Source organism: Choloepus didactylus, chromosome 9 (genome assembly GCF_015220235.1).
Source record: "Choloepus didactylus isolate mChoDid1 chromosome 9, mChoDid1.pri, whole genome shotgun sequence".
In the NCBI taxonomy this organism is placed as follows: Eukaryota; Metazoa; Chordata; class Mammalia; order Pilosa; family Megalonychidae; genus Choloepus; species Choloepus didactylus.
Window position 1 is genome coordinate 6,043,977 of NC_051315.1, and position 12,755 is coordinate 6,056,731.

The following is a 12,755-nucleotide window of genomic DNA, read 5'->3' on the forward strand; positions in this document are numbered from 1 at the left end:
ACACCGAGGCGCTGGGTCCCCCACGCTGCTCCGGCTTCGCGCGCCAGGGCCCCGGGCGTGAGCCAAGTGCCACGGCGGAGTGCGACCCGCCGTACCACAGCCTCCATTGCTCTTTTCCCGCGCCGCGGCCCCCAAGTGCCTCAGGAAAATGGAACCCAGTGCCGTCGGGCCCAGGCAAAAGGGCGGGATCCGCCGCTTCCCGGATCGGCGAAGAGAGGCGGCTGATCGTCCCCAAACCGCCGAGGGGCTGGCACCGGGGCCCGAGTTGCCGGCAGGCCCCGCCCCGGCGCTCACCACCTCCCTCCCGGCCCGCCCTCCCGACGCCGCGGACTACATTTCCCAGAAGCAGACGAAGTCCCGGGAGGCGGGCCCGTCCGCTCTCCCGCTCACACTGAGTGGCGATTGGCCTCCCCCGGGGAGGGCGGGGCCAGCTGCGGCCAATCGGCGGGGGTCTCGTTACGGCGGCGGAAGCAGCGGCGCTGGGCTGAGGGGTGGGGGGCAGAGTGCTAGCGCCCCGGCAGCGGCGGCGGCGGCGGCGGGTCCGGAGCCTGAGGACGGCGGACCCGGAGGCGGACGGCGCACGGAGGAGAGCTCGAGGCAGCGGGACGGCCACTCGGCGCAGAGCCCAGGTCATGGCGGGACGGGCGCCGGGGCCGGGAGGGGAGGAGGCGAGGGGGCGGGGCGCCGCGCCGGGCTGCAGCCTCCGTCCCGCCGCGCGTCCCCGGGGAAGGGCAGCGGGTCTCGTCGTCCCTATCCCGGACCTGGGCTCCTTCGCCACTTGGGCACGGCGGTTGGGCCGGCCTGAGGGTCCGGCGTCCCGGGCGGGGAGGGGAGCGGCGGCTGGGAGGGCCGGGCTGGCCGGGCGTGGGGGCGTGGCGGGCCGGAGCCTGGGCGGAGAGCAGAGGTTTGGGGGGCGCGGGCGGGCCAGCGGCCCGGGGAGTTTGGCTCCTGAAGCAGTTTAAAGTGACTCCCCACATCCGGGCCCTGCGCCCGCTGCTTTCAGACCCGGCCGAGGCGGGGCCTGCCCGCTCCCCGCCCCCTCCACCAGGAGCGCCTGTCTGCTGCGGCCATTGGTTCAGGCTCGAGGGGCCGGGGGCGCCCCGGCGAGGCTCGCGCCTGATTGGCCGGCCGTCGGCGGGAGGGCGGGGCGGGTCTGGAGCGCGGCGGCCGCGGCGGATTGGCGCTGGCTCCGGGTGACGCGCCCGGCGCGGGGCCAATGGGCGGCGGGGGGAGGGCGGGGGACGCGGGCCGGGAGCCGGGAGGCGGCCGAGCGGCGGGGGCGAGGGCGCCCCGCGGGGCTGGACAGCGGCGCGCTCGGTCCGCGTCCTCTCCGTTACCCTCGCCCAGCTCCGCCAGCGGCATGGGGCCCCCGCGGCCCCCAGTGCCCGACGAGATAGGAGCTGGCGGCGGGCGGAGGCTGCAGGTACCCGGGCGCTGATTGTCCCTGGGTCCCCCCACCCCCGAGACGGAGCTTTGGAGCCCCCGCGGTTGGAAACCTGTGTCCGCCGCTCTTTGCAGTGGACTTTGGGCTGGGGGTGCGCCTGCAGATGAACGGGGGAGATCAGGAGAGCTTGGCTCCTGCGGGGAAAGTGGGGCACGAGTATGACTGAAGGTCTCGGGTCCATCGCGCTCGCTGGAGTCTGTGAAACGGGGGAAAAAAGGAAATCCGTAAATGGAGGCCTCTACAAAAAAAGCATTCCAGAATTTCTTTCGGGTCAGGTCTTGATATACCATTTCTGATCCTCTCAGGATCCGGCCCTTCCTCTCTCAATTCTCCTATGGCAGGTTGATCATCGTTCTCTTTACCTTAGTGTGAGGTTTAAACCTTCCACAGAGACATGTTATTTTCCTAAAACTTTGCATAGACAGACACACGTGCATCATGTCAGTAGCTGTCGTGTGGCTCTTGTACCGGATTCAACGTCGATTTCTTAGTGTGGCAATTCCACAAGTATTTAGAGGGTCACATTGTCCCCCAGCACTGCTCAGAGGATTTTAGTACTAATTGAGCCTGTGCACATCAAAAACTTACAGAATTTAGATGATTTCTGCACTGTGTATCCATCACAAGTGATTTTTCTATTAGAGAAATGATGTTGCACTTGCTTTTTTAAGGAAAGATAATAGTTTCCCAGTATTGATTCTAATCTCAGAATCCAGCAATAATCATTTGACTATATGTACTGCAGGTGGAAATGAGTTCTCAACAGTTTCCTCGATTAGGAACCCCTTCCACTGGGTTGAGCCAAGCTCCTTCACAGATTTCAAACACTGGTTCTGCAGGATTGATAAACCCAACTGTTGCAGGTAAGATGTGTAACACTACACTATATGAGAGTGTTGCCAGTTTTCTAATTTAAAAATTAGCAGATTCCTCCTAAAATATCAGTAAATACCACGTAATTTTAATTTGAGGAAAGGATATATTACAGTAAGCAAGATTTTTTTCTTTTTTAACCACTTCATTCACATGCACCATAGTAAACATGCCACTTATAAGGAAAGTATTTTTTAAATGGATTAATGTGCTCCTATTCAAGGCCCAGAAGTATGGTAATAGCACCATGGGGGAGCCAAAGATATGTAAAGGATATGTCTTGCCTTTTAGGAATTTAGTATCTAGGAAAAGAGGTTAAAAAGTCTATATGCAAATTTAGAGTTTTGGTTGGGCACCTTTTGAGTGCTGTGCATCACTGTTTTTTAGTGGGGGATGATTTTGCTTTCTAAGAAATGTTTGTCAAGTGTCTGCAGACATTTTGGTTGTCCCAGTGGGGGGTGCTACTGGCATCAGTGGGCAGAGGCCAGGGCTGTTGCTGACCTTCCTGCAGTGCACCGGCAAGCTGCACAACAAAGAAGCATCTGGCCCAACATGCCAGTAGTGCTGTGGTTGCAGAGGCCTGCAAAGCCCTGCTTAGATGGCATGTGCTTGGGAGTCAGAGGAGGAACGTTCCTTGCCTTTCAGTCTTCTCTTGATACTCTCTCAAATGTTCTCTTTCTCATCTTGCTCTGTATCAAATCAAAAGGTGGCATTGCAAAGTAAAATGAAGCCCTCCTTTTTCTGTGTTCCTTATGATGGTAAGTGGCACCACCTTCTACTATTGCTCAAACCAGAAGCTCAGGCATCATCTTTTTTTTTTTTTTAATGTAAGTTTATTGAAATATATTCACATACCATGCAGTCATCCAAAGTGTATAACAGTTGTTTACAATTTTATCATATAGTTGTGTGTTCAACACCACAGTCAATTTTTGAACACTTTCATCAAAAAATAAGAATGAAAATAAGAGTAAAAATAGAAGTAAAAGAGAACACTCAAAGCCTCCCATAGCCCTCCTGCCCCCATTTACTTTTTTTAATTGAAATATATTCACGTATCATACAGTCATCCCAAGTGTAAAACAGTTGTTCACAGCATCATCATATAATTGTGCATTCATCACCACAGTCAATTTTTGAACATTTTCATTACTCCAAAAAATAAAAATAAGAATAAAAGTAAAAGTAAAAAGAGCACTCTAAACGTCCCATATCCCCCTCCTCCATAATACTCACTTTTTGGCCCCATTTTTCCTACTCGTTTGTCTATACAGTGGGTAAAGGGAGTGTGAGCCATAAGGTTTTCACAATCACATGGTCACACCATATAAGCTATATAGTTATACGGTCGTCAGGCATCATCTTTGATTGCTTTGTCTGTGCTCTTATGCATGGTGACCCCTGTCTAAAGTTCCAGCCTCATTTCCTGCTGCTTTGCCTTCTTCCAGCCCTTTGCTTTTTTTTTTATCTATTTTTTTTTCAGTTTATTTTCATGCTCTTTAGATTTACAAATACTTTAAATTACTTTATACCTCCTGTTAAATATTATCTAATCATTTCTGAATGAATGATGAAACATTCCCAATTTTCATAACCTCAGAGGTCTCTGTACTTATGGTTCCTTTTGTTGCAGTCTTCCTTCTTCCTATTCACACTCACTTCTTTGGCTAATTCCTGTTCTTCAGGTTTCATCTCAGATGTCACTTTCTCTGCTGATGGCATCTTTGCTGACTCCATCATCCACAGTTCAGGTTAGACCTCCTCCGAGCCTGAAGGCTACGTGAGGGCTGGGGTTATGTCTGCCTCAGGCACCTTTGTGTGGGCTGCACTTATGACTAGGGCTCAAGGTAGTGGTCAGTAAGTTCTTTTATTCCTTAACAAATATGTTTGACAGTATTTTATCTTTGGGATAAATTCACTACAGGATAATTTAAAGGAGCATAGTTAAAAAGAATATTTTTGAACACTTATTGTTTGCGAGGAATTAAACATCTCATTTAAGAAAGTGTTAATAAGCAATAATTGCTGTCAAATCTTGTTGGTTAAATGAAAAGGATTTTAATTGATTTAGACCAAAGTATTTCTAAGTTTACTTCTGAAGAGTATTTATGTATATGGAAGTTTATTCCTTAAATTGCATTAAAAAAAAGTATATAAAAGTTTTCCCTAAGTAAGATACAAGTTCAGTGTACAGTTATTTCTAAATACTAGCAGTGAACAGTGAAAAATTGTTAATGTCATTTACAACATCAAAAAAAGCATGAAATGGTGATTGGAGCACAAAATTGTGACCGTAATTAATGTTGCTGAGTTTTACCCTTGAAAGTTGTTAAAATGAGAAATTGTGTTTTGTATGTGTTACCACAATACATTTTTTTAAAGCATTAAATACATAGGAATAAATTTTACAAAGTATGTGCAAGATCTTTAGTCTGATAACTAAAACATGGCTTAGAGGAAATAAAGAAGACCTAGAAAATGAAAAGGTATTTCATATTCATGGATTGAAAGACTTAGTATTTTTGAGGTATCAGTTCTACCCAAAGGGATCTATAGATTCAAAGAAATCCTAAACAAATTTCAGCAGCCTCTTTTGTAAAATTGTCAACCTGATTCTAAAATTGATACAGAAATCCAAAGTACCTAGAGTAGCCAAAGGAGTTTTGACACCCCCCCTCAAAAAAAAAAAAGTTGGAGGAGTATACTACCTTATTCCAAGACTTACTATAAGTGTACATTAATCAAGACTGTATGGTAATGATAGAAATACAGATCAGTGGAACTGAATGGAGATCCAGAAATAAACCCACACATTGATTTTTTTACAAAATTGCAAAGGTAATACACTTGGGACATGATAGTCTTTTCAACAAAATTGTGTTGAAACAACAGAATATCCATATGGAAATAAATGAATTTTGACCTTTACATTCACCATACACAAAAATTAACTCAAAATGTATGATGAACCTAACTGTGAAACTTAAAATTTGTAGAAGAAAATGTGGGAGAAACTGTTGGCAGTCTTGGGGTATGCCAAAATTGCCTAGGTCACAAAAAACACTATTCGTAAAATTAGAAATTGATTCACTGGACTTCATCAAAATTAAAACCGACAGAATGAGAGATTTTCATAACAGATATATCTGCAAAGGACTTATATCCTGAATATATATGGAACTTTTACAACTCAATAGTAAGAGGACAAACAACCTGATTTTTTTTTAAGTGAGCAAAATCTTTGAATAGACATTTCACCAAAACACATATGTGAATGCCAAAGGAGCACATGAAAAGATGCTCAACATCATGAATCCTTGGGGCAGTGCAGATTTAAACAGTGATAACTACTGTACATCTACTAGAATGACTAAAATTAGAAAGACTGACAGTACGGAGTGTTGGTGTGGACCTAGAGCAAGTAGAACTCTTATACATTTGTTGGTAGGAATGCAAAATGCTCTAGCCACTTAGGAAAACACACACTCTCCATATGACCCCAATATTCCCTTTCCTTGGTATTTTCCCAAGATACATGAAAATATATGTTCATGCAAAGACTTGTACTTGAGTGTTTATAGGAGCTTTATTCATAATAGTCCCAAAGTGGAAACTGCCCCAATACTCATCCACCAGTGACTGGATAAGCAAACTATACTATGTTCGTACTATGGAATACTTCTCAGCAATAAAAAGGAACTAAATTCCATTACCCACCTCCAAGGCATTGTAAGAGAAAGAAGCCACAGACTGCATATTGTCTGATTTCATTTATATGAGATTCTAGAGAAGATAAAACCCTAGTGATAGGTCAGTGACTTCTAGGGAGTAGGGATGGGAAGGAGGAAATTGATAGCACAGAGGCATGAGTGAACTTGCTGGAGTGATGGAAAATGTTCCATATCATGATTTTCTTGTGGTTGTGCTACTGTATACTTTTGTGAAATTTTGCCTAATTTTACACAAATGATTACTGAATTTTATGATATATAAAGATTAAAATTGGACAGAAGGTAGGAACACACACCTCACAAAAGAATACGTGTATAAATGGCCAGTGATCCTTTAAAAAAGATGTTCAACCTGGTGAGCCTGAAATGAAAATCACAGTGAGAGACAACCACTAGCAGGCTGTAGATCAGGTGTCGGTGAGAGTAAGAGCAGCCGGAACACTCACACAAGGCTGACGAGTTGTAAAACCACTTTTGGCAATTTATTATAATGTTCAACATTTACTTGCCAATTTGACCCAGTCCTTCTGCTCTGAGGTATTGGTGAGGATGTTGGTAAAAAAAATAATCGACCTCTCTACTCTTAGAATAGCCATTATATTGTTTGTGAACTACCTCAACAAAGTGATTTTAAAAATCAGATTCAAAAATTTCTGAATGATCTAGGGAAAAAGTCAGTATGCAGTAAGATATAAAATATGTCTTTCCACTCAGCACTTTTACTTTCAGAATTTTTTTCCTGAAGAGATCATTGGACAAGGGCTCAAAGATCTCTTTATTCAGCCACGGTGTTGATAATAGCAAAAAAATTGGAACTAACCAAAAAACCTTTCAATGATGTAGTGGTTAAAAAAGCTGTAGTATATCTATGCAATGGAATTCCATTTAGTCTTAAAAAAGTGCTGCTTTGTACATTGTATATGATTCAGCAATTCCATTTGTAGGTATATAGCCAATAGAAATGGTGCATACAGTCACCAAAGACATGCACAGGAACATTCGTAGCACTAGTGTTCATGATAGCAAAAAACTGAAAACAAGCCAAATGCCCATTAACAGTAAAGTGGGTAGAAAATTTGAGGTTTATTCATGCAGTGGCAGTTAGACACCATTGAAAATGAACCATCTACAGCTATATGCAATAGCATGGATAGATCTTGCATCTCTAGTGAAGGAAGCAAGGCACAACAGGGTTCATTTGTTATGAGTCTATTTATATAAAGTTCAAAAATAGACAACACTAATGCATTGCAGTAGAAGGTAGGGTAGTGGGTGTCCTTGGGAGGGATGGTAATGAAATGGAGCCAAACAGGGAGCATCTGGGGCCTGGCAAGGTTCTGTTTCTTGTGCTGTTTGCATAGGTGCATTCAGTTTGTGAAAATTCATTAAACTGCACAGCTAACATTCAGGCACTTATCTCCATGTATGCTATACCTCAATAAAAAATTAAATAGAAACCTACCTCAAACTGAAAAGAGGTGAAAAGTATGAAGATTTTTTCAAACTATTAACTGTTGGGTAACTTTGGGGATAGATTTCGGGGGGAGCTTTACTTCCTTTGTACTTTGTTCCATATTACTAAAATTTTCTATGTCATTGTATATTATCTTTATGTTCAGAATAATAATATTAATTTTATTTTGGAAAAATGATTGGCAAATATCAGTTAATATTTTCTTGAACTCTCCTTCCTTCTTACATTATTATTTGTTTCTTGATTTTTTTTTTTAACTTAATTTATTAAGTTAACGTTCTCTTGGTTCAAAATTCCAAAAGGAAAAAAAGCATGGTCAAAAAGTATCTCTCCTGTTCCTGACCCCCAGTCATCTACTTTCTCTCCCTCTAAGCAACCAAGATAATTTTGGAAATAGGTTGTCCATATACAAATTTCAGTGAATACATGTGTGTTGATTTTATTTCCCTTTTCATAGTTCTATACCTCGCTTTTTTTCATTTAATGTGTATTACAGATCATTCCATGTGTGTACCTAAAAAGCATCCTCATTTTATTTTTATTGTGACATGGTATTCCATAGTGGGATAATTTTATAGCCAGTTCCCTATCGATGGACATGTAGGTTTTCTTAAATCATTTATCATAAAAATGGCAAAATGAATACATAACCTTGTACATAACTCTTTTCACATATTTACTGTGTTTCTGTAGGATAAATTCCTGTAAGTATAATTGTCGAGTCTCAAAAGATGCTTGCTTTGTAATCATGACAGATATTGCCACATTCTCTCTTTGTAGGGATTTTAACTGAGAAATTTGTTGTGAACATTATATGTTCTTGGATTCTGAACTGTCCTTCCTTAAATTTCCTTTTAATGCTGTGTTTTTATAATTGTTTACATTAGTGTTTTATGTAGAATAGTCTTATAACCTATATTACACATTCAACTCTTTGAGCTCCTTTTAGATAGTTGCCAGGCATTTTGTTCATGGGGGTGGGAAAGACATAATATCCAGAACAAGTCCTCTAGTCCACGTTTGCGTCTCTGAGGTCTGACATCCTTACAGGAACCCAGTGCTGAAATTCTCCTTGTTAACAAAATCTCGCAAGGAAACGATCCCTTTGTCAACATTGCAACTTTGCTACAGGTGCCGTCTGGCATGTGCAGCTGTATTAGTTACCTTTGGGGGGCCGATATGACACTGTTTAACCCTTACTGTCTTTGTTAGTCAATGATGAATCCAGTCGAGATGCTGAAGTCACTGCTAGGGAGCACATGGGCTCCAGCAGCTCTCTGCAGTCCCGGGAGGAGAAGCAGGAGCCTGTGGTGGTGAGGCCCTACCCGCAGGTCCAGATGCTGTCCACACACCATGTCGCCTCAGGTGCGCCCGTCACAGTCACGGCCCCCCCAGCACATCTGACGCCTGCAGTGCCACTGTCATTTTCGGAGGGACTTATGAAGGTAATGGAGAAGCTAAAACTTGACCTTAAATCACAGCTAAAGGCTGGCTGATATTTACAGCCCTTTTTACGCTATCTTAGGCTGTATCCTGGGATCATACTTTCTTTCTCTTTTTGACATGTTAGTTTGGCTCTTCTCTAGCTCCCATCCCTACTCTTCTGCATCAGCTAGTTTTGTGCTGCTGGACAGTTGGCATCACAGGGTCTCTTCTATTATACATTTGGATATTTTATTCAAGCCGTGGGCACGCTAAATCAGCTTTTATCTTGGAGTGGCACTCTTCTCCAGGGTTTTGTTTTAATTGCTTGCTAATTTGGGGGTATCTGAGAAAATCGCCTTGCTGAATTACTGTATGGTTATGTTTCAGTTACTGGGAGTTTTGTTTACTTCCACCTAAATTTGGGAGACTGCATTGTGTAGAAGAAAGAGCACAGGCTGTGAGCCATGCAGATATGGGCTCTATTCCCAGTTCTGCTTTTTACTCTCTGTGTGTCTTTGAGCAAGTCACTTAGCCTTGCTTTGTGTATTTCCTCATCTGTAAAATGGCAATGTTAGTACGTAAATGGAAAACTGTGACACTGTGAGAAAATACATACGACTTCTGGAATCTTTCACTGCGTACTCGGGTTTGATCTTGGTACTTTTTAGTAAAGAATGAAAATGCCTCACTGGTAAAAGGCTATTGATATGTTTCATGTGGTTTTCTGTTTGCAGCCGCCCCCGAAGCCCACCATACCTAGCCGTCCCATTGCTCCTGCTCCACCTTCTACCTTGTCATTACCCCCCAAGGTTCCAGGGCAGGTCACCGTTACCATGGAGAGCAGCATCCCTCAAGCTTCAGCCATTCCTGTGGCAACAATCAGTGGGCAACAGGTTCTTTTCCTCTTAATTTACTAATTTTGAACTGAGGTGCCAGACTGTTGATTAATACTTACTGAATGCGAGCAGTACATTAAGCACTGTACTGAATAAAAAACTAAATGGTGACTGATAGCTGCAGGGTCAGGTAGTGGGATTGAGAAAGAAGAATAGCTGTAAAGAGTGGAATCTTGATGCATAGTGGTCTTTGCCATTTACTGAGCATCTGCTATGTGGTAGGCACCCCCTCCCTGCAAGATGCAAATGGCAGTCAGAGGGTCCTTGTCTAAGCAGGGAACTACCATGGGATCAGAAAGGCCTCGCAGCAGGACTGAAGGGCAGTGCTGCTTCACGTTTTTCTCTGGGGATGGTGAATTTGTATCTCTTGGGAGACTGGTGGGTTTGCTCAGGCAGCACACTAGACATGAACATTTATTTTGAAGCTGCCTGTTTTAGTTTAAATGCTTTTTGAAATTTTGCAGTCCTGCTCTATAATGTGTATTTGATTTGGTGTTCAAATATTTCAAATTACTTGAAAGAACTAAATCTCAAAGCTCCTTTATGTTTCCAAGAAAAATTGGTATTCCAGAAAGATGAACTTTGTTTTTCCTTTTATCATGCTTTTGAGTACTCCTGGAAGTACTGGAACCCCAACAAGTAGCAGTGGTAGCAGAGGTTCGGAGAATGTGAGGAAGGGACATTTAAGGGGTGAACCAGAGAGCTGGGGAAATAAGTTCTTGTATGTTGACTGAAATTTCTTAGAAATCCTCTGTGGCATCAAAGAATGGATGCATGCAGAGACATGTAGAGGAATAGTGAGAATGGGAAAAAATAAGCATATTTGGCCAGGACAGAGGAGGCAAGTGTGGAAGACTAGTATTGAAGAGGGTTTCTAAAACAGGACAGTCAAATGGGCCAGAAGCAGGTGATAGGTCCTCATGGTCACTTTAGTGGCTATTTGCCTAGGCCATTCTGCAGTATAGCACCCTCATCCTTTCCCTTTGAATGCTTACTACCTGAATAGACCATCCACATTTGGTAGTAACAGACCTCCTAGAAGCAGTGGCTAGGGAACAACCAAGCATAGGAAGATGACATTGTGTCCTTTTTGTTGCAGGGACATCCCAGTAACCTGCATCACATCATGACCACCAACGTGCAGATGTCAATCATCCGCAGCAGTGCACCCGGGCCCCCTCTTCACATTGGAGCATCGCATTTACCTCGAGGTAGACCGCATGATCTTTTCAGACTCTCACAATGCGATGATGTCACAAGCTCATCTGGTAGAAGATACAGTAACACAGACAGTATCCAGGATCATGCTTAGTAAAGTTGCAGGACAGGAGGAATCAACTTAGAGCAGCACACATTTCCAGCATGTGTGCTCGTTGTAGACATAGCACAGAAAATTTGTGTGTGTGGATATATGTGTGTAGAAACCTAAAGCAGTGCAAATTATACTGGGGATCTCCTCAAAGCTCTGGTAGTCTAAACGTGGAGTTCATTTTTAATAAATAAGTCAAATATATTAATACTGAATATTGTAAATGTTTGGCGATAATGGCTTCTCAAATTTTTTTTACTCGTGTAGCTATAAAATTTATTTATTTTTACTATGAAGTTATCATAGGTAAATTTTTTGATGAGATTTCTTAACTCACTGACCAGCAGAAATTGTTAACTTCTACTGCAGAATGTACACTCATTGTTGGCAAAATCAGATTAAATGCAAAATGAGGTTTACCTGGTCATCATATAGCACAGTGGTTGTCAAAAGTGTGGCCCACAAATTCTTTGATGGTATTGTAAAAACATTGAGATGTTTTTTGCCTTTCCCATGCATTGACATTGCCCTGATGGTGCAAAGGCCCTGAAGGTTAAAGTGAACTATGGTGCTTTTGGTGGTGAGACTGCAGGCACCTTAGCACAAACCAAGGCGGTGGCACCAAACTTGACTGGCCATTGTGTCCTTCACTGTTGCGTAGCTGCAGTTTAAAAAAAAAGAAAGAAAGCCAGTTTCCTTTCATTTAAGAATGTTCTTAAGAAAGCCATGAAATTATTAATTTTATCAAATCTCAACTCTTGAGCACGTCTTCTTAATTTTCTGTGTGATGAGATGCGAAGTACACATAAAGCATTTCTGCTGAACACTAACATACGATGATTGTCTGGAGGAACAACCCTTGTGCATATATTTGAGTTGTGAACTCTGTTAGCTGCTGTTTTCAGGGAACAGTATTTTTTACTTGAAAGCAAGATGGACGCACCAAGGTTACTTAGGCTTTGGAATTTGACAGACATTTTCTCAAGGAAAACAACTGGTATTTGATGCCTGTCATAAAATCCAAGTGAAAATTAGAATTTTGGAAAGCTGCTGTCTTCCACTGTGAGCTTGACAGCTTCCCAGTACTTTTCTAATGAGATTGGTGGTGCTGTTAATGAATGGGACCTTTTGAGCTGTGTCAACAGTTAGGTGATCTGCATAACTCAGAGAACCAGTACTTTCCAGATGACCAGTACAGGATGTTGTAAAGTCATGCATGAGTAAAAGAGTCATTCAAAGTGGATTTTTAAATTAAGTGGATTTTAACATAACAGATTACGAAAAACTCATTGATACGGTTTCAGATTTCACGTTGCCAAGAACTCACCTTTGTTAAACTACCACTTACTGAGTTTTGGTGAATATTGACAACTATCTGAAAAAAACTATCAGATATTTCCCTTTTCCAACTACATGTCTGTATGAGGCATATTTTCTTCAGATACTTTAACCAAAACAATATATCACAATAGATTAAATGCAGAAACACAGAGGAGAATCCAGTTGTCTTCCTTGAAGCCAATGATTAAAAGACATTTGTAAAAATATAAAACACTGTTTTTTTCTCACTGAATATTTTAATGTAAATGTTTTCATTAAATAT

General features: G+C 42.8%; 1 protein-coding gene across 8 annotated transcripts in view; it reads left to right on the forward strand.

The window, feature by feature from the left end:
* The first annotated feature begins 492 nt into the window (after positions 1-492).
* SAP130 (Sin3A associated protein 130) overlaps positions 493-12,755 on the forward strand; it is a 119,838-nt gene continuing 107,575 nt past the window's right edge. For 4 of the 8 annotated variants that reach the window (XM_037849050.1, XM_037849056.1, XM_037849052.1 and 1 more), the window contains exons 1-5: positions 1,289-1,423; positions 2,190-2,307; positions 8,735-8,967; positions 9,682-9,840; positions 10,943-11,054. In XM_037849050.1, the coding sequence (XP_037704978.1) occupies positions 1,361-1,423; positions 2,190-2,307; positions 8,735-8,967; positions 9,682-9,840; positions 10,943-11,054 (685 nt within the window). In that variant the 5' untranslated portion in view covers positions 1,289-1,360. Of the gene's footprint in view, positions 630-786; positions 808-1,286; positions 1,424-2,189; positions 2,308-8,734; positions 8,968-9,681; positions 9,841-10,942; positions 11,055-12,755 lie in introns of those variants that run through there. The other 4 variants (XM_037849054.1, XM_037849055.1, XM_037849053.1 and 1 more) reach the window with 4 other exon arrangements.